At 35.2% G+C, this 19,694-nt stretch overlaps 1 protein-coding gene across 1 annotated transcript in view; it reads left to right on the forward strand.

Moving 5' to 3' along the window:
* TRRAP (transformation/transcription domain associated protein) overlaps positions 1 to 19,241 on the forward strand; it is a 101,081-nt gene extending 81,840 nt beyond the window's left edge. The window contains 8 exon segments of the mRNA XM_009286372.1: positions 442 to 641; positions 1,416 to 1,677; positions 8,801 to 9,026; positions 9,647 to 9,864; positions 12,543 to 12,727; positions 14,423 to 14,626; positions 15,579 to 15,773; positions 17,994 to 19,241. Of these exon segments, the coding sequence (XP_009284647.1) occupies positions 442 to 641; positions 1,416 to 1,677; positions 8,801 to 9,026; positions 9,647 to 9,864; positions 12,543 to 12,727; positions 14,423 to 14,626; positions 15,579 to 15,773; positions 17,994 to 18,278 (1,775 nt within the window). The 3' untranslated portion in view covers positions 18,279 to 19,241.
* The last annotated feature ends 453 nt before the right edge of the window (positions 19,242 to 19,694 follow it).

Consider the following 19,694-nt stretch of genomic DNA (forward strand, 5'->3'; position numbering starts at 1 on the left):
TGGCTAGGGTGAAACCACGACAACCAGCATGTTTATTCTTCAGTTACGTGTGAGAGATCTGCCCAAAAGGGAGGGGAGCAAAACCCCCGTAATTTAAATAATTTGAACCTATGTGAAACAGTGTCAGTTACTTCAAGACCATGGTTTGGTAGTGTAAAAGCTAAGGCTACATCTCCTGTGTGTTTTTGAAGAGTGTTTATATTGCTCTAAGTTTGGGAAGTCTGTACCATTGAACAGCATTTGGAGCAGAGTTTTCTTTCTAAAAAACATTTTCTTTCTAAAAATGAAATTTTCTGAAATTCAGTAGGTAATACATGATTAATACTTAATGCAATCTAAAGCAAATTCTTGGAACAATTTATTTTATTTCATGCAGGCATGTATCAAGTTTATGAAAGGTTTTTTCTTTTGTTTTGTGTTTTTAAATTTTCCACTTTCCAGATTCTGGGCAACAACAGCCAAGTTCAGTTGGAAATCAGTCCCACTCTGCCTCAGATCCTGGGCCAATTAGAGCCACTGCACCAATGTGGCGATGCAGCAGAATTATGCATATGCAGCGAGAATTACATCCAACACTTCTGTCTTCTCTGGAAGGCATTGTAGATCAGATGGTCTGGTTCAGAGAGAATTGGCATGAAGAGGTATTTGGCTTTAATACACCTTCATATGTATGTATCATCTAAGGAAAAGTTAGCTGCAAAATATTTATCTAGAATTATTTTTAAACAGTAAAAGGTAACTATTTGTTTTGACTATTAAACTGAGGTATTTGTAGAAGTGATTGTTCAGGTAGGAGTTTTAAGGAGCTTGGTTATTTTTGGAAGCAATATAGAGGTTTCCCAAAATTATTAACTTGGTGAATGCCTCTAGGATTTAAGCCGTTGCTTGTACTAACTGAAAATTTATATTCTTATATGAAGTTTCACAGATGCCAGTTTCCTTCTTGATCTGGTGGTCTGTGACAGGTGGTGGTTATTGTCTGAAGTTTGAGTTATAACAGAGAGTAGATGGACATGCCACTCCACTTTTATTTGCCTCTCAAAGTGTCAGACTGTTCTGTTCTGTCTACCTAGCACAGTGTTTGTTTGAAGAAGGATTCCTCGTATCACATCATTTTCTAATATATCACAAAATATGAAATCTAAAACTTAGCTGCTGTTGAAAGAGCAAGGTGTACTTTGTGATACAGCATTTCCACTGCTCAGTTTGTTTGCTTGCAGTGCTAGTAAGAATCAGTGCTGTCATTCTGATTGACCCTCTGATGCAATTTAAAAATACAGTTTTAAATAAATGTTTCTGAGAGGATAACTTTACTACATAAAATGCAGCGTGGGAATAAATACTTGGTGTCAAATCAGAAGGACTAATCTTCCTGACTATTTTGTCTTTTTTTTTTTTTTTTTTTTAATCCTTAGGTCCTTAGACAACTGCAGCAGGGCTTGGCGAAGTGCTATTCAGTTGCCTTTGAGAAAAGTGGAGCTGTTTCAGATGCCAAAATCACTCCTCATACACTAAATTTTGTCAAGAAGTTAGTCAGCACTTTTGGAGTAGGTCTTGAGAATGTCTCTAATGTGTCCACCATGTTTTCCAGTGCAGCCTCAGAGTCACTAGCTAGGAGAGCACAGGCAACAGCTCAAGATCCTGTGTTCCAGAAGTTAAAAGGGCAATTTACAACAGGTAAATGTTTAAAATTGTTTTTTTAAATGTTACTTTTAATCTCCAGAGAAATTTCCCTCCCCAAAGTTCAATTGTGAAGGCATTCTGCCTTTTTATTTTTCTTCCAATATTTTTCCTGAGGGAAAATACAGGAAACAGCACCTTTCTGTAATTCAAAAAAACCTGAAATAGTTTGTCTGTTCCAGTCTTCTATGGAGTAATAAAGATAATTCAAGTGAAAAACAGACCTCAACATAGAGAATGAGGTTATTGTTGTATTTTTGTTACTTAAAACTTTGGTCAAATCACGTATGTGTTTAAAGATAAATTTTATTACTTCACTATAATATTTTTTGCAATTTGCATAGAACTGCCTGCTACAGATGAGGGACAATAATGGTCTCTATTTTATGGTGATGCCAGAATTTAATGAAATTTTCACCCCAGAACTCCAAAGTGACAATATTGTGTGAAGTCTTTCAAAACAGCCTACTTCTGATGAGTAAGATTACTTTAGTGTTTTGGATAACTAGATTATAAAAATCCTATTATACAAATTTACATTGTTGTTAGGTAAATTGAATCAATATTTTCAATCAGTTCTAATAAAAAAGATACTTAAGGGAAGTAGCTATTTTGCTTCATTCGTTTTCTCTTTATCAGTGGAGTTACATGTTTGAGTATCTGATGTTGATTTAAAATTCAAAGAAAAGCTTGTGTACAGTAGAGTGTGGTTTTGATATATTTGGTGAAAAGTGTTAAGGCCATGCAGCTATATATGACAGAAGGTGACATTGATTGGCATCGGGGTTTTGGATTGCCAGGATTTTGAGTTTTGCATAAATTCCTATCTAAACTCCGTCAGCTTTTCCTTAAAGATAACTGTAGAATTAGATGAAAATGAATAGTTAAATATAGGTGTGTGGTTTGTGGGTTTTTTTTTTTTTTTTTAACAGAAGAATTCAAACTTATTAGTTGTTCAAAACTGGAAAGACAGAATTTTTGTGAAGACCTGCGTTTTCATCTTTTTCTGAATCTACTTTTCTCTTTAACCTACTGGGACTCTGACTTAGATGATTCTGGCATGAGTTAAAACTCTATCTTCTTAGCTTTTATAATGATTTAAAAACCACCCCCTTTCCACATCAAACTGGTTCCACTGCAAAAGTGAATCTTGCATTGAAAAGTTACTCTTTTTAGAATTCTAAGTTACATAAAGTTGTCTTAACTTAAAATTATTTGAGGTCAACACAGCTACTGAGCATTTACAGAGTTTGACAAGTAGACTTGCAGTGTTTTTTTCTGAGCATTTTACTGATAATATTGTGAAAATAATTGAACTGATGGGAATCTTGTGAAGGTAACTCAGTTGTAAATTTGGCCTATGTATCTTGTGCACACTATGTATTGCATGATGTCCTTTTTGAGGTGCAACAGTTGCATGACAGCAGATGATGAAAGTCCTGAACCGCATGTTTTATATGTCTTTACATTGCAATAGTAGTATAGTCACTTTTATTGCTGTAAGTGTTGTTGATATGCTCAGTTTTTGTTGGTTTTGAGTTATTTTTGGTCTGTCAAAGTACTTCTTAGTTTCTTTGCTTTGAGTATTAGAGAGATCTGGGGTTTCAGAGGGTGTAGAGGAAAACTAAATATAACACCAGGCTCAAGTCTGCAAAATCTAAACTAATGTTTCAGCACATTTCTAGAGAAACAATTAAGAAAGTTTAATTACAGTTCAGTTACAGTTTTTAGTTAAAATAAAAAATGGAGAGGATTTTCAGTTTTTATATGCTGTTGTGTATTTTTTGCATGTCTTTTTGATATATAAATGGCATTTAAGGTTTTCAGGTTTGCTATCTAATAATATAATTTATAAAGAATAATATGGAACAACATAAAAAACAAAGAACAACAATGTAGGCCTGGACATAAAAATCATGTAAAGTCATAAAATGTGAAGTGTTTCTTAGTAAACTTCAGTTTAATAATAAGTAATTACTTTCTGTATTTTTTTGTTGAAGAGTTCATGTTTTATTTTTCAAGTATGATTAAACATGAATGTCTACAGGATTAAAATAATTATTTTCATTAGTACTAGATTTGATTTTATTTTAATCTAATAAATTCAGTGTTTTTATTCACAAATGAAGTGTGGGAAAACAGAAGAAATTAAACTGATCAATATGCTTACTCGTTTTTGTAATTTAATTCATTATACAGAAAATGAAAATAAGGTTTTTTTATTAATTTTGCAGTAACAGTAAAATGTACATAAATAAATGAATAGGATTGTAATTACTGCACTAAAGATAGCAAAGGCTGTTTTAACATTGTGAGAAACCATTTGTAAGTCATGCCTACTGTGTCCTTTTGTCACACTAGAATGTTCATGTTTGTTTTTCTGATTCTCAGTATCAGTTGCATTTAGATGATAGACAGATAATTACAGTGGTTGCCTTCCATTAGAAAAGTATCCAAGATGAGGAGCTGTCTTGGAGTAAACTGTTTCTTCGATTCTTTCCAGATTAATCTTGACAGCTATCTTTCATAGACACTTTCAGCTATGTTTGGTTGCATAATCTCTTCCACCAGCGTCTGAGTTGCATCTTGATTCCTGTTTGGAGCCACTGGGGACTCTCACACCATTTCTTACATTCTAAATACTTTGTCTGCAGCCGTCTGGGCCCTTGGAACTTTGATAGGTCATCTTTTTCCATCCTAACATATATTTTAAAACCAAAGTTTTCTTTGAGTTTTTTTTCCCTGGAACTTCAAATGCATAGTTCTTTGACCATCTGTTCTTTGTTCCTTCTCTCCTTTTCTGCTAAACCTTTGACATCAAAGAGCAGGGAAATGCTGAGAAATGCTCCCTTTGAGAGCTCTCTCAGCAGTGAAAGGAGGAGAAAAACTGCCTCAATTGTTCTTTTGTGGGCAGATGATAGTTTAGAGTTTGGAACCTGCTTCTTCCTGCAACCATCTCTCCACTGAAGCTGAGTATGAATGGAAAATTCCAAAATACACCCTTAAGGGGCAAGATAATTTTCTTGAGAGTTTTGGCACCTAGTGCAATGAATTCTCTACTGCGAATGGAAACTCTGTAATCCAAAGGAAGCTTCTTGAAGTCCTACTGTTTCTCTGAAGTGTGGGGAGAGGGCAGGGGGAAGAGCTCTGTTACTAATTTTCAGCTTTTTTAAGGAATTTTTTTTTTTTTCTTAAGAGTGAGTATAGCATCACTTGGGTAGCTCTTTCTTTACTTCCGTTCAAAGTTTTAGATAACAGGATGTTATCCAGAAAATCCAGATCAAGAGATTGGAGTTACCATCATATTTGACCTTGGTCTGGTCTTTGTAGTCTTGGTTTTCTGGAGCTGAGTGATAAACTAGAAGTCCTGCGAAGCTAAGCTTACGTTTCAATCTCAAGTGGCATCTTACAAGATGGGTGTGCTGGCTCTTCAGTTGAAGATCCTTGGGTCATGAACTTTTAAGTGTAATCGGGCTTTGTCTATGGTCAGAATAATCTTTAAAATCTTGCAAATGAACTGTTGCTTGCTCTAAAAGCATTAATCGTGTGTTACTTTTAACTGATTAGAACTGTTTTCTACCAGTGTAGATGAAGGGGTTTATTTAGTTCTTAAGTCTTAGTTTGGAGGTGTTTTCTTTGGTTTTTTTAATGCTATGCTAATGTTCTGTAGGTCAAGGGGGGGACAGGGGGTTTGGTACTCTAATTTTGCTGACTGAAGTGTATTCTCTTTTTGTGTTGCTTCATGAGAAATGCTGGTACAGCCCTCATTCAAAAAGTATTAAGCTCTATCTAGTTGTGTTAAGAACCATCAGGATTTTTTAGGTCTGTCTCACTGGCAGGAAGATTGTGCCCCCTGTTTGTCCTTTCACTGAGAGCGGCAAGAACTTGCCAATTATGCTGGGTTGGATGGATTCAGGTAGCAATTTTTGAGGCATTCAAGACTTTGAATGAATGTGTTTGTTTGAAATACATATATCACACTGTAAAATCTTCAGCAGCATTGAGAACAGAGAGCAAGCTTCTTCAATTGCAGTCTGTATCACGGTCTTCTGTGAGCATCTCCATTAAAGATGAGGGGGTAAACTTCCTATTCTGTTTAGGAAAAGATGGTGTAAGTAGTAAGGTATTTTAGACCAGCATGTGTTTAGCTTGAGAAAGATGTTCTCCAGTAGTAAGTACCGAAAAAGTGGATTTGTTTGAAACAAAAATACCATTTGTATGGATTAAGATGTCTGCAGAGCAGAGAGACTTTGTACACAAATAATGTCTGGTCTTGTATTTCCCTTTCTTCCAGCTGAAGTGATTTTTCTTCTCAGATGGGCTCTCTGTGACATGAGAAAAAGACTAACTGAACTCTCTGTTTTTCCCATCTGCCGCTGGGAAACAAAACAACAACAAAAATCCTAAAATAGGGATTTAAACAAACTAGAGCTATTCTCGTGGTGAACTGAATGACTTTTTTCTGTAAGGAATATATATTGATGCATATTTTTACTACTTTAGTGATTCACATTAGCACAAAAACTAGTTGCAATTTGGGGATACTTTCCTGCACTTCAGGGATTCAGGAGATAAATGATTCAATAATTTTGTCACTTTCATGAAATGATTTACTCCCACTGCTCACTAGAGGGTAGGCTTGGGATTAAAATAAGAGTGTTTTACAGTGATACTGCAATAGATGCACTGCCCATACCAGGTAAAAAAAAAAAAGAAAAGGGAATATTACAGAGTTATACTAATTTCTAACATCCATAAATATGAAACTGTATTTTTCATTATAGACTTTTTTCTTATAGAAGTGGAAAGGATTTTGTATGTGCTGGTTTTTTTGCTCTGTTTTGGGCTAGTAGACTTAAGACTTTCACTGAAAGCTTTTAGCGTATCAGTATATTGTGGATACACAATGCAATATATTGGGTTATGTGTTGTCTGATATTTTGTTTAAGTAACAGAATAGCAAAATGAAAGGAATCCTAGGTTGTGTTATTTTATTTGGTAGTAGTATCCTGTACATGTAAGGAAGAGAACCTGGAGAACAAGAGTGTATGTATAGAATTATATGGACTCTTCTGGCTAAAAGAACAAATGTTCTAACCTTGTTTGTAGGAGTAAGTCTTGTGTATAATCAGGGTTTTCAGTGGTTTTAGTTGTGGTTGAGGAAAACTTTTATATGCAGTAATAGCTGTGTGCATGTACTTAATTCACTATTAGCATACTTGCAGATAGATGCTTTTAGCATATTTATGTGGTCAAATTAATTTTTCCTCTGAGCAGCACTCATGATTGTTTTGTTTTGGGTTTTGTTTTTTGTCAACTTAGGAAAATATTGCGTGTATGTAACATACTGAAACATAGATTCTGCAATAAGATTCAAACTCATTTTTGAGACAGTGTTAGTTTTCTGTTGTAGTGAACCATAATGAAGATTGTTCTGCTTTAGCTGTAAATCTCAGAAATACTGAATCGACATTCTCTGTTTCTTTCTTGCTGTTTCTTTTTTCACTTGTAACATGTAGAACTTAAAATGGCATCTTTTAGACTCTGTTATAGAAATGCTCTTTAAAAATTCAAGTCTGTTAGTTAACTTGCGCAATTTGGGATGCCATAACTAACGAGGTTTACAGAGAGAGCAGTTTATCTTCTTATCAGATTGTGTTTAATCTCTCATTGTTGTGGTACTGAAGTGCTGAACCATAATTTCATTTGTGTATGTGGTTTATTCATTTTCCCTCTTTTGGGAAATTCAAACACGTTTATTCATTTATTCATTCATTTATTTATTTGCTGTGTTCTGAAACTGTAGTGAAAGCAGCGTTGAGAAGATGGCATTGGTCTTGGCCCAGAAAATGGTTGATATTGCAGTGATTTCTGTTACAGAATTATCTGCATAGTGTATTGAAGACCATGTATTGACATTGAGAAAGTTCTTACTTCACTTGCATGTGGGCTAGAGGAGATAGTTCCATGCTGCAATACTGCTATGTTGCAAAGCAAAAGAGCAGGCTGTTTGCATAATATTGTCATTTTTGCTTAGGCAGTCGTATCTGTTCTTCCTGTGGTGGCATGCAATTGTTATCTAAACCAGGAAAGAATAAAGAGAATTTTGTTGCAGCTCAGAATAGGAGAATAATAGTAACAGCAATTTTACTACTTGTCCTGCAGTTGCTCACAGATTCTACATTGTATCCTCAGTTGAGGCTCTTTCATCCCTTTTAAAAGTAAAAAACCTCCACTGATTTTAAATAAATATTCACTTTTAATGAAACAGGAATGAAATTACAGTGCTAAACTGTAAAATAAACTTACTTTTCTGCTTTCACTAAATGATCTAATCTAATCGATTGGTTTATTACTGCTTTTTTTCTATGCAGTCTGTCTAGTTGCGGTATATAGACATTTAAATATAGTAATAGGATTTAAAATTTTCACAGTATGTTTTTCTAATGTTGGTATGACTGTAAGACAGGAAAATCTTAGGAAATTCATTATTTACTAAATAATAGAGAATATTTTAGAGCTGTGTACAGAAAAGAGGTAGCAGATTCTGACAGGCTTAAGTTATATATAATTTTAGGACTTCACTAAAAGATTTTCTGTAGAGGCAAAATATTCAACAGAGCCTGTCTTCTAAAGGCAATACAGCTCTATGTGTGCATTTGGTTTGCACTATTGAATTATACGATTTGTTCTCCTCCACCATCTACTGTTGTAGTGTTATTGCTGTTGTATGATCCTGTACCAATTATGCTCTGACTCTTCCTTAACAATTCTTGTGTCTTTTCTGTGTTTCTCTGAACCTGCTAGTTTTCCTTTGTGTTTAGTGTTCATAGGTAGCCATGTTTCTCTGCTGGACTTGCTTGGTAGTATGCTTTCCTTTTTTTTTGTGTGAGTCACTGATCGTAGCTTTCCATTTGACGATAGTATTCGAGACCAGTGTGATGCTTTTCTACGTTACAGGTATGTGTACTGTATGTGAGACTCCTTAAAGTATTTTCCTTGAGAGCATGTCGCTGAAGGAACGTCTTTGAAAATGCAAACTTCAGACACTTGATAGTTAAATAACCTATATAGAATTTGAAATGCTGAGGATGTATAAATATTTTTTTTTCTCTTTTAGACTTTGACTTCAGTGTGCCAGGGTCAATGAAACTTCACAATCTTATCTCTAAACTGAAGAAATGGATCAAAATTCTGGAGGCAAAAACTAAACAGCTTCCAAAGTTCTTCCTCATAGAGGAAAAGTGCCGCTTTCTAAGTAATTTTTCAGCTCAAACTGCAGAAGTAGAGATACCTGGAGAATTCCTTATGCCAAAGCCAACACATTACTACATTAAGATAGCAAGGTAACGTAAAAATACCCTTTGGTAGTTGTAATTCTGAAAACAGAGAAGAAAATGAAAACCTCCTCCATCCGTCCACTCTGCAAAAGTAGATGTCGTGTACTCTTCATATATATAAATTACATATATAGAGTCATACTTTGGTATAACACCTTTATTTTTTTATTTTACCCTCCTTTGGTAATTTTACATTGCCTCACTAAGCAGCTGTGCTGTTGTATGAAGAGTAGATTTGGTTTTCTTTTATGTTGATACAAGTTGAGATTAGTTCTTCTATTGCAGTTAACAGAGTTACTGTTCTTCAAAATAGCGATAAAGGTCTGATCTAATGATTAATTTTACTCAAGAACTGTGCTTTCTTAACAACAAATAAACAAAATCAAAAAGAGCTTTTTGACTACAAAATAGAAACCATGGGCTAGCTGGACAGTAGAATTGTACCTTGTAATACAGTTGCACTGCCTTATTTGGGTTTTTTTTGTTTGTTTGTTTTGGTTTTTTGTTTGTTGTTGGGGTTTTTGGTTTGTTTTCTTTTGTTTTGTTTTCATCTGTTTTGTTTTCATCGTGATTTAATATCAGAGGAGATTAGCTCAGGTGCTTTAATATCCCTTTCTTCCTGACAGGTTTATGCCCAGAGTGGAGATAGTTCAGAAACACAATACTGCAGCTAGAAGACTCTATATCCGAGGCCATAATGGAAAGATTCAGCCATATCTGGTAATGAATGATGCTTGCTTGACAGAGTCTCGTAGAGAAGAGCGGGTATTACAACTTCTTCGCCTTTTGAACCCCTGCTTAGAGAAAAGGAAGGAAACCACAAAAAGACATTTGTTTTTTACAGGTACTGAAAAGAGAGATTTTCTATTATTTTTAAGTATATGTTATACTCAAAGATTATAATTGCTAAAGTTTTTGACACCTACTAATTACTGATACTGAAGTTTTTGAATATTCAGAAGGTAAATTCACATCTGTCTAGGTGATTAATCTTTTCTGGCATTGTAGCACCCCTCTGAAGAAGTAAAGTTGATTGCATGTGATCTAGAGTGTTTTTAGAAGAGCTTACACGCATCATTTATGGTATAAAGTTCAGTTGTGAATAACATATATAAGGCAGAGGCATGTCCATTGGATCTGTTGCTATGGAAATGGATACATGTACTTCAGAAGAAGCATTTAGAGACCACTGGGGAGGGACAGAACAGAACTTTTTCTCCCCAAGTTGCAATATATGAGTATTGAATTTCTTTTACCTCTTCCACATAACAAAGAATTTTTTTGTAGAGCTTTGAATTTGATACATAGTTTCTGAATTCTCTGATATGAGAACATGTCTTTGTAATTTTTAAAGTAACTTTATATATCCATGGTGATGTTTACTTTCAGGAATGTATACTGACTGGTTAGTTGTTGCCAAATAAAATGCATTCATAATCTAGATATTGGATGCAGGACTTCTGTTGAGCGTACTTCTGTGATCCTGTAAAAGGTTACTTGGTTTGGAGAGTGCACTTTGCCAACAGCACCACCTGGCAATACTTAAACATTACAGAATTAACAAACATAATGGTAGGGAGGCCTTAATGAGGAGAGTTAAGGAGGGTTCCAATATGATTTATGTGTATAAATTGCCAAAATATTCACGTAATAAAAAGGTCACCTTTAGGCATTTCAAAACAGAAACAGTGAATGAAGGCTGAACACAGAGTCTTAATTCTTTCTCTTTCCTTGTGTATCTTGGCTTTTTCATGTGTCGATTATTAATAATTCATTCATGAAATGAGAAACAGAGAATATCAGAATCTCGCCTGGCAACATACTTGATCTGCTTGTGATTCAAATACTAATGTAAATGCTTTAAAATAGTTAAACTCTTGTGTTTTCCAGATACTAAGGCTGTTGGCAAGTCCCTGCTTACAGCTGTGTAGCTACTTCATATTAATGTATAAATACTTTTCATTTCAGAAGGTCAATAAATCACTTACTAACTTCATATAAATGAGTTCTGTACATTGCATTAGTCAGTTCTAATAATCCTTGGTTGGTGAGCAGGAAATATATTATGGATAAGGGAAGCTGTAATCAAAGACATTAAGACAAAGCTGCTACTTTGCTGTTGTCCTTTTAAAAAGTGCTGAGATCTGATTTTAAAAAAGTATGGTTTTATTGGTCCTCCTTTTTGGGCTAATAGTATCCATTGACATGAAGTTGCTATCATGTGCTTAGGTGGCCAGATGATGCAGGTTGCACTTACAGAGCTAGAAATGCATATTTGAGTTGTAACTTTAAAAAGACCAAAATGTACAAGCCAAATAATTTGTTATAACAAAAGGTAAATATAGTATCTCTACATATGTGAAGACAATTTTGCATCACTCTGAGACCAAAATAACAGAAATGCAGTACATGAAGCCTTGAAATATATGATAAACAAGACCACTGATACAGAAGTATATCCTCTATATAACATGATTAGTAAAGTAACATGTTTTCCTTCAAAGAGCTGTTTTTAAACTACAGTGTTTTTGGAAATAATTCTGTACCTTGTGGTTTGATACTATTTGAAAGAACCTAAAGAACATTCATTTCCCTGCTGCCAGAGGTTAATGGAAGCAGAGCAGAAGAAATAGCTCATTAACACCCCCTCTGTGGAATGCATTTTCTTCTTTAAGATTGAAGAAATTACATCAAACAATTTAAATGCATTTAAACAACTTTTCCCTATATTTCTGAGGTTAATTATTACAGCTTCTGAGGGAAGTGATGAGAGAACAGTTCTGGTGGTAACTGGAGGTTGCTGTCAAACCGTACAAACAGCGTCACTGGAAAAGCTAGCTATGGAAGAGGCCTTGTCTTTCTTGATGTAGGTGGGGATGCACATAAGACTCAGTAGGATGATTCATCTGTTGAGCATCATGAAACTGCAAATAGGGTTTTTGCAAGTTTACTGCTCATCAAGGAAATGCTCAGTGGCTTAAGTTTTCTTTTTACTGAATATTTTGCTGTGTCTTCCCTACGTTATTTTCAAATAGTGTAATTTAAACGTCTATTCCTAAACTATGTTCAGATTTTTTTCTTCCAGTTTTTCTGAATCACTTTAAATACCCTATTAAGTTTAGTAGTTTCGTTCTTCAGAGTCGTTTTTATTAACATAATGCCAGTGTCATGTAATCAGATGTTACGAACCCGTTTGCATCTGAGCAAAGCATTACCCTTTTTTCTGCAAGTAAAGTAGGAAGAATAATGAGTGCTCAATTTTTTTTGCTAATATAGTTGATGTTTCTTTTAAGATAAAAAAAATCTGCTAACATACTTTCTTTTTACCTGAGCTTGTGAATTAATTATGAGTGTAGTAATAAAAACTTTCTCTTGATACGTCAGTTGATTATCACAGTCGTGTTTTAAGGGCTGGTACTTGCATGCTAATTCTTCTGTTAGTATTTGGGTTATGGATTAACTGTTTTGTTTTGCTCTTTCTGCCCCCCCCATCCTCTCTCACCCTTCTCAAACTACTCCTAGTCCCCCGTGTTGTAGCAGTTTCTCCACAGATGCGTTTGGTTGAAGACAATCCCTCTTCTCTTTCCCTGGTGGAGATCTATAAGCAACGCTGTGCCAAGAAAGGCATTGAGCATGACAACCCTATTTCTCGTTACTATGACAGACTGGCAACGGTCCAAGCACGGGGGACTCAAGCTAGCCATCAGGTATTAGAATATATGATGAATTTTAACAGGGGCTTTTCCTGAGGACTCTACTATACTGTGTCCAGTCCCCCCCCGCCCTGAATCTTCACCTCTCATTAGATGCAAGACAGATATATTTTGCAGAGGTGGTGTTTTGATTTTTTGGGGGTTTATTTTGTTTTTGCTTAATGTATTCTTGGGAACTCTTATATCTCTTTTGGTATTTTAGATATCTTGGAAAGCTTCAAAAAAGCTGTATTTGTTTTACTCTAGGTTGTTTTGGGTAACTGCAACTAAAAAAGACAAGGTGTTGATTGCTTTTTGGCCCTTTCATATAGTGCTTTGAAAATAATTAATTGATAACATGGGAAACAGCATTCCTAATTTACATTAGCAGTTACAGCATGGTATGTGAAGCAGGCTTCCCCGTGTTACTCTAATGTATCTCCTAAAATTGCCAGTGGATTCATTTCATCTAAGTCGAATAGAAACAGTTGAGTAATCTCACCCTAATAAATGATAGTACTCCAAAAGAACGAAGCTCCCTCTCTCTGTAACCTCCATCAAAAATCCAATTGTGATAAATAAGGTTATGCTTTTTATCTTAAGGTTAATGCAAATTCTTACATAAAACGCCAGTCCCGTTTCAAATATCGCTATTAGAAAATCCACGGTATACATGTATCGCAGACTTCATTTAGTGAAACTATCTTTTCAGGCTTTCTTTGTTACAAAATAAAATGAAGTGTTATGTAACATCTGTTTCTATTTTGAGAATTTTTTCCTTCAGGATATGAAATTCTTTAACAGCCATTTAATTGAAGTCAGTATGACTATCATGCTTTCTGGTGTAATAGAACAGATCTTAACTTTATTTCTTTTTCTAATTTATTAGGCTAGTATATGCTACAGTAATTAAATATTTTGGTAGATTGCAAATGTTTACATCTAGGGAAAAAACTATTGCACAGTGTTCACTTACAGAAACAGTTGAATAAATCTCTCAGCTTTTATCTTTTTGTATTTTTGAGGTAATTTTGCTGTAATAATACATGTTACAAATTACTTTGCCCAGTGTCTTTCCCTATCTTGTGTACTAAAAATCCTTTACCGTTTACCCTGTATATGAAGAAACCATGCAGAGCACCATCTTTAGGTTGCATGCTTTGTAGGTCCCATGTATAATTTCAGATCTTGCTGTTGTGCTTAAAATAAAGGCTTTTATTTTATTGCTGCAAAATGCATATCCAGCTTGCACTGAAGCTAGAAAAATAGTGAAGTATGTTCTGTTAGTTTCCCATAAAGAAGTGCAGCATTGTGAGTTGAATATCTCTTTACCTCACTTCTGGTTTTCTTGAAAGTCTTGAATAGAAGATACTTCAAATCAGGTTATAATACAACTTTTCAGTCTCAGGTTTTCTGACATGCCTGTTTGCAGTTCTCATGCTTACATGGTTTTTATTAAAAAATTAGTCTTTTCAGATAAAGAATATTTTCTAGCTGTGCAGAGGATGGGCTAACAAAATACTACGTGTGTTTTTGACAAAGAAGTCAGGAAACAGTGTTGGATTGAAAGTGTCCAAGTTCAGGATGTTTTTCCTAAAATGGGATGCAGCAGTTGAGAGAAGAAGTTTGGTAGTTGCTTTTGGCATATTTGTCTGTTGCTAAGAAGTGTATTAAAAATGATCTCTTTCAACTAGTATTTTTCATATGTAGGTTCTCAGAGATATACTTAAAGAAGTACAGAGTAACATGGTGCCACGCAGTATGCTTAAGGAGTGGGCTTTACATACATTCCCCAATGCTACGGATTACTGGACTTTTCGAAAGATGTTCACTATTCAGTTAGCCCTAATTGGCTTTGCAGAATTCATCTTTCATTTAAATAGACTCAACCCTGAAATGCTGCAGATTGCCCAGGTATGCTTTAGTTTGTTCTAGATGCATGCTGTCATCTTTGATCAAATGGAAATTTGGACTATACTTTTGAAATGAGTCAAAACGGTAATTCGACATATATAATTAACAGTGCATTTCAGTAGGCTTTTCTTTTATATGTGATTGCACATCATGTAGGTAGTAATTTAAACTGCCGTCCCTGTGGACATCAACTCTACCTTTTGTGGTGAGAATTTAGAACTTTGTAAAATCGTTCTTAGATATTCGAACTGTTCATGTAAATGACTGATAAATCTCTCTTTTTAGTCCTCCTTCAAATATATTGCTTTGAATATATCTCTGTGTCAAACAGATTTTTAAAAAAGTAATATTAGAGCTTCATTTTCTTAAAGGGGAATATCCTTTTTCAAATACTGTTCTCTTTTCAGCATTGCCATCATGTCAAGCTACAACTCCTATTAGCAGTGATTTTTCTGGCCACCTTAGTAGGGCAAAGGTGGTATATATTGAAGTCTTAATGCCATTTTAATGCATGGAGGGCTATACTCTGTATAGCAACTAAGATTCTTTAATCCCTCTCAATAAGTGTTCAGATGCTTACCCAGAGTGAACAATGCATAGAGAATGCTTTCCCAGAGCTGGGATGCATAGAGAACAGAGATCTATCTATTTGCATGACTCCTTATAGACCATGCTACAGACGAATCTATTCCTTAAGTTTGATATTACAATAATGTGTATTTAGTAAGGGGTTTTGGACACATGTTTTGAGAGAAATACCTACCTGACTTTGTGCATGCCTTTAATTTTAGGTTTTTTTCCTCAAAAACTGTTTGACTGAAAGAGTGAAAAACTATTGGAGTACTGTTTGTACGCTGAGTATTAACAGTAAACAAAAATTCAACTTCCTTTGGCTTCATAAATGAAAATCTGTTCCTTTAATTACTTTTGTGCATATTGCTTTTAAATCCAGGATACTGGCAAGCTAAATGTAGCTTACTTTCGCTTTGACATTAACGATGCTACTGGAGATTTGGATGCCAATCGTCCAGTTCCGTTCCGGCTTACACCAAACATTTCTGAATTTCTTACCACCATTGGGGTGTCTGGTCCACTGACTGCATCTATGATTGCAGTAGCTCGCTGCTTTGCACAGCCAAACTTTAAGGTTTGTATACCTTTTGAAAGGTTGTTTGCAGGCATGTTGTTATATTTGGCAATTTATAAACTAAACAGCACTTTCTTGGTTAAGGTAGAAACTGAACAGTCTGTATTTGTTTTTAAATCTTACCCTAAGGTCATCACAAAGGCCAGCTGAAATGTTTGCAATTTGTCTTTTTGGAAAGAATAGGAGGAAGATAGGTGTAATTCTACCCTTAATTTAATTTTTTGTCCAAACATGTTAATTCAGGCTGATTGTTTGTGCTCTACTCTCATAAATCCTTACAAATTCTGGCAGTGGTAAATACTAAAATGACACTTGCAACATCATTTAGAATCTTCATAATAATCCGTGAATAGAAATATGTCTTGGCCCTTTGTTAGCGGAATAGAATGCTAAAGATATACTGTTACTTTGATGGATTCTAGCTCTTAGCAGGGTGTAGTTTTCTAAAGAAATTGTCTAACTTCCTTTTAAATTCTAATGCTTTCCAAAAATGAGGCATCTTGCACTTAGGCAAGCAATTTGCACCAGAAAGACATTGCACAGAACGTACTGTAGCTATGGTGTGAGCTAGTTACTTTTTAAAAGATGGAAAATATCCTAAAGTGATTTTTTTCTTTATCTCTAATGCAGAAAGCTGTGTTAGAATATTTTTTAATAGTTCATCATCTTACCTTACAAAGCCATGCCTATATGTGGAAATGAATTTGCAGACATAGCCTCTAATTTCAACATCTGAATGATGTATGCCCAGTTAGACTTGCCGCATCGATTTGGTGTGGCCCCACCTCGAGTACTGTGTGCAGTTTTGGGTGCCTCAATAGAAGAAGGACATCAAACTATTAGAGTGTCTCCAGAGTAGGGTGACCAAGATGGTGAAAGGTCTCGAGGGCAAGACTTACGAGGAGCAGCTGAGGTCACTTGGTTTGTTCAGCTTGGAGAAGAGAAGGCTGAGGGTGACCTCATCGCAGTCCACAACTTCCTGAAGGGGGGCAGTGGAGGAGGAGGTGCTGATCTCCTCTCTCTGGTGACCAGCGATGGGACATGAGGAAATGGAATGAAGCTGTGTCAGGGGAAGTTCAGACTGGACATGATGAAAAGGTTCTTCGCTGAGAGGGTAGTCGGTCACTGGAACAGGCTCCCCAGGGAAGTGGTCATGGCACCAAGCCTGTCAGAGTTCAAGTTGCATCTGGACGACAATTTTAGTCATATGGTTTAGTTTGGAGTCATGTAGAGCAGGGAGTTGGACTTGATGATCCTTATGGGTCCCTTCCAACTTGAGATATTCTATGATTCTATGATTTCTTGAAGATCAAAGCACAGGTGCCCATTTATTCTTTTTGGAGCAATGGGTGCCCAGCTCAGTTCAGGTATGTGGCGATTATTGCTTTAGATTATCTATCTTTTGGACTTAAGAGGAATGCTTTTAACATTTTCTGCATCTATCTTTTTTACAAATGTCCATAGAGTATATTTAATATGTGTTTGTATATGTTGGCCTAATACCTATATGTGTTATAAAATGTTTTATTTGTTATGTGCAAACAATGAATTTGACTCAGACTGGATACCTAAAAGTTTGTTTTAGAAGCTCAAGACTGTTGGAGTTGACAGATTAATGTCAGTAACTCAACTCAGTGATGAGAACAAACAGGAAACTATTTGTTGCAGGCATTTCTTTTTCATCCAAGGATAGAACTGGCCTATATATACATATGTATATACATATATATTATATACATATGTATGTATGTTGCAGTCAACATTCTTTCCCTGTTCGGCAGAAAACAGTAGTCCCTAAGAGCGTAATCATTGTGCAAAAAAAGGCCAGCTTTGCAAAGCACTCTTAATCTTTGCACAGGACTTATGTGTATGTGTGCATGTGTGTGGAAAAAATCGTAAATTTAGTGGAGTCATTTAAAAATAGAATATACATGACTGTATTTTTATATGAAGATCTTAATATGTGATGGTTTATGTGATTTTTCATTTCTGTAGGAGTCATTGTGTTGTGTTTTCATAATGAAAGCTTTTTATGAAAAGAAACACCTTGAGAGGAAATAGTAAAGATAGTTGGAAGCCACACTCACCTTGAAAAGACTGAGATCGCAATGTGGGACCAAAAGTGTCAAAATGCCGTTGACTAAAATCTAGTCACAATTCTATAATCCCTGATGGTTCTTTGGATTAAATATAATAGTCTGATTTTTCTCCTTCATATAGGTTGATGGCATCCTAAAAACTGTGCTACGGGATGAAATAATTGCATGGCACAAAAAAACACAAGAGGATACTTCCTCTCCACTCTCAGCAGCTGGGCAACCCGAAAATATGGACAGTCAGCAGCTGGTTTCACTAGTTCAAAAAGCTGTTACTGCTATCATGACTCGACTTCATAATCTTGCTCAGTTTGAAGGAGGAGAAAGCAAAGTCAACACTCTGGTAGCAGCTGCAAATAGCTTGGATAATCTCTGTCGTATGGATCCTGCCTGGCACCCCTGGCTGTAACTTGAAATTTTCAATAGCTTTTTTTGCTGCTGTTTGTGGTGTGAGCCATACATTGTGTTAAGAAAATGTGAACAAAGCTTTCCAGACCATGGCTTACCTGTCACACTGCGTTTTGTCAGTCTTCATTTTAATCGTGTTTACAGTAATATGACAATTTTACTGTTTTTAATTTCATGAGGGGACATTTCCTCCTGTTTAAGAAAGGTTGTTTAATATGCAACAACAGCTTTCACAAATAGCTTGAAATGAAGAGAGGAAACAAATAATGTACAGAAAAATCTTATTTTATGAGGAGGACTGTAAAACTAGCACTGTTAGATTTAGGGTCTGCCATTCCTAATAATCTGCAGTATATAGATTTTTTAATACAATAGTAATTATTAAAAAAAAAAGACAGTATTCCCAGTTACTGAATTTTACTTTGTGAAATTTTACTTAATCACTGTCCCTTCATTATACCAAATTGAAGGCACTGATAAATACTCTTCCTTTAAGTTTGCTTCAAATTTACATGAGCAAAGTCGGTTTGTACAGAGAATTTTGTACCAAATGTATAGAGGTGACTTCTTTTTAGGCACTGAGAAAATGATGATCAAATTGTGCTAGCTTTTCTTGGAGCACAAGCTATGTACAGTAAAAGCGTAAACCATTTAGAGTATTTGGTTTAGTTGTGGACAGTGTTTGGGGGGGGAAGTTCATAAAAAGGATGGAAAAAGTCATCCTTTGATACATGCATTTGGCTGTAATAGATAAAAAAAGTAAAATCTTATAAAGCTCTCTTTTTTTAAAATGTTTAGAATTACAATAGCTTCTTTAGAATGAATCAATTTCTCTGTAATTTAAGAAAAGATCAATTTAATGTTTCACTCGTCTTTCTGTTGTGTTAGCATTTTTATAAAACTTCAGTGTTGAGAATGTTAAATTTGTACAGAGTGATTTTTTCAAAATAAATATTTTGTAAAACTCTGTGGTATTCATTTTATTCAGAATATTTTTAATATTATACTATGGACTAAATAGAAAAGACCCAAAAGCAGGTGTAATCCTTAATAAATGAAAACAGGGTTATGTTAAAGGGTGATGGCTGTATTAATGAGACGTGGATGTGATGTTCTCATGTATGGTATTGAATTTGTTTACAGAAGAGCTGCAAACAGGAAGTATGCATAGGACAAGACTTTCTTTATTCAGTGTACAGCCTTTCTTCCTAGCCAGTCACTTAATGTGTTAGCCATCTGTTTTCTAAAAGTCTTTCTTTAAACAGAAGAGTCTATTTCGTGTCTACAAGAAATTCAGCTTTTAAGTAATTGTTCAGAGGTCAAGATTATATCTGCAGATGAACTGCTATTCCCACAGAAACAAAGATGATCTTGACTGCTATAGCAAAGGATGGGTCTGTCTGTCTGAGTTGTGTTT

This window comes from Aptenodytes forsteri, unplaced genomic scaffold (genome assembly GCF_000699145.1).
Source record: "Aptenodytes forsteri isolate BGI_AS27 unplaced genomic scaffold, ASM69914v1 Scaffold55, whole genome shotgun sequence".
In the NCBI taxonomy this organism is placed as follows: Eukaryota; Metazoa; Chordata; class Aves; order Sphenisciformes; family Spheniscidae; genus Aptenodytes; species Aptenodytes forsteri.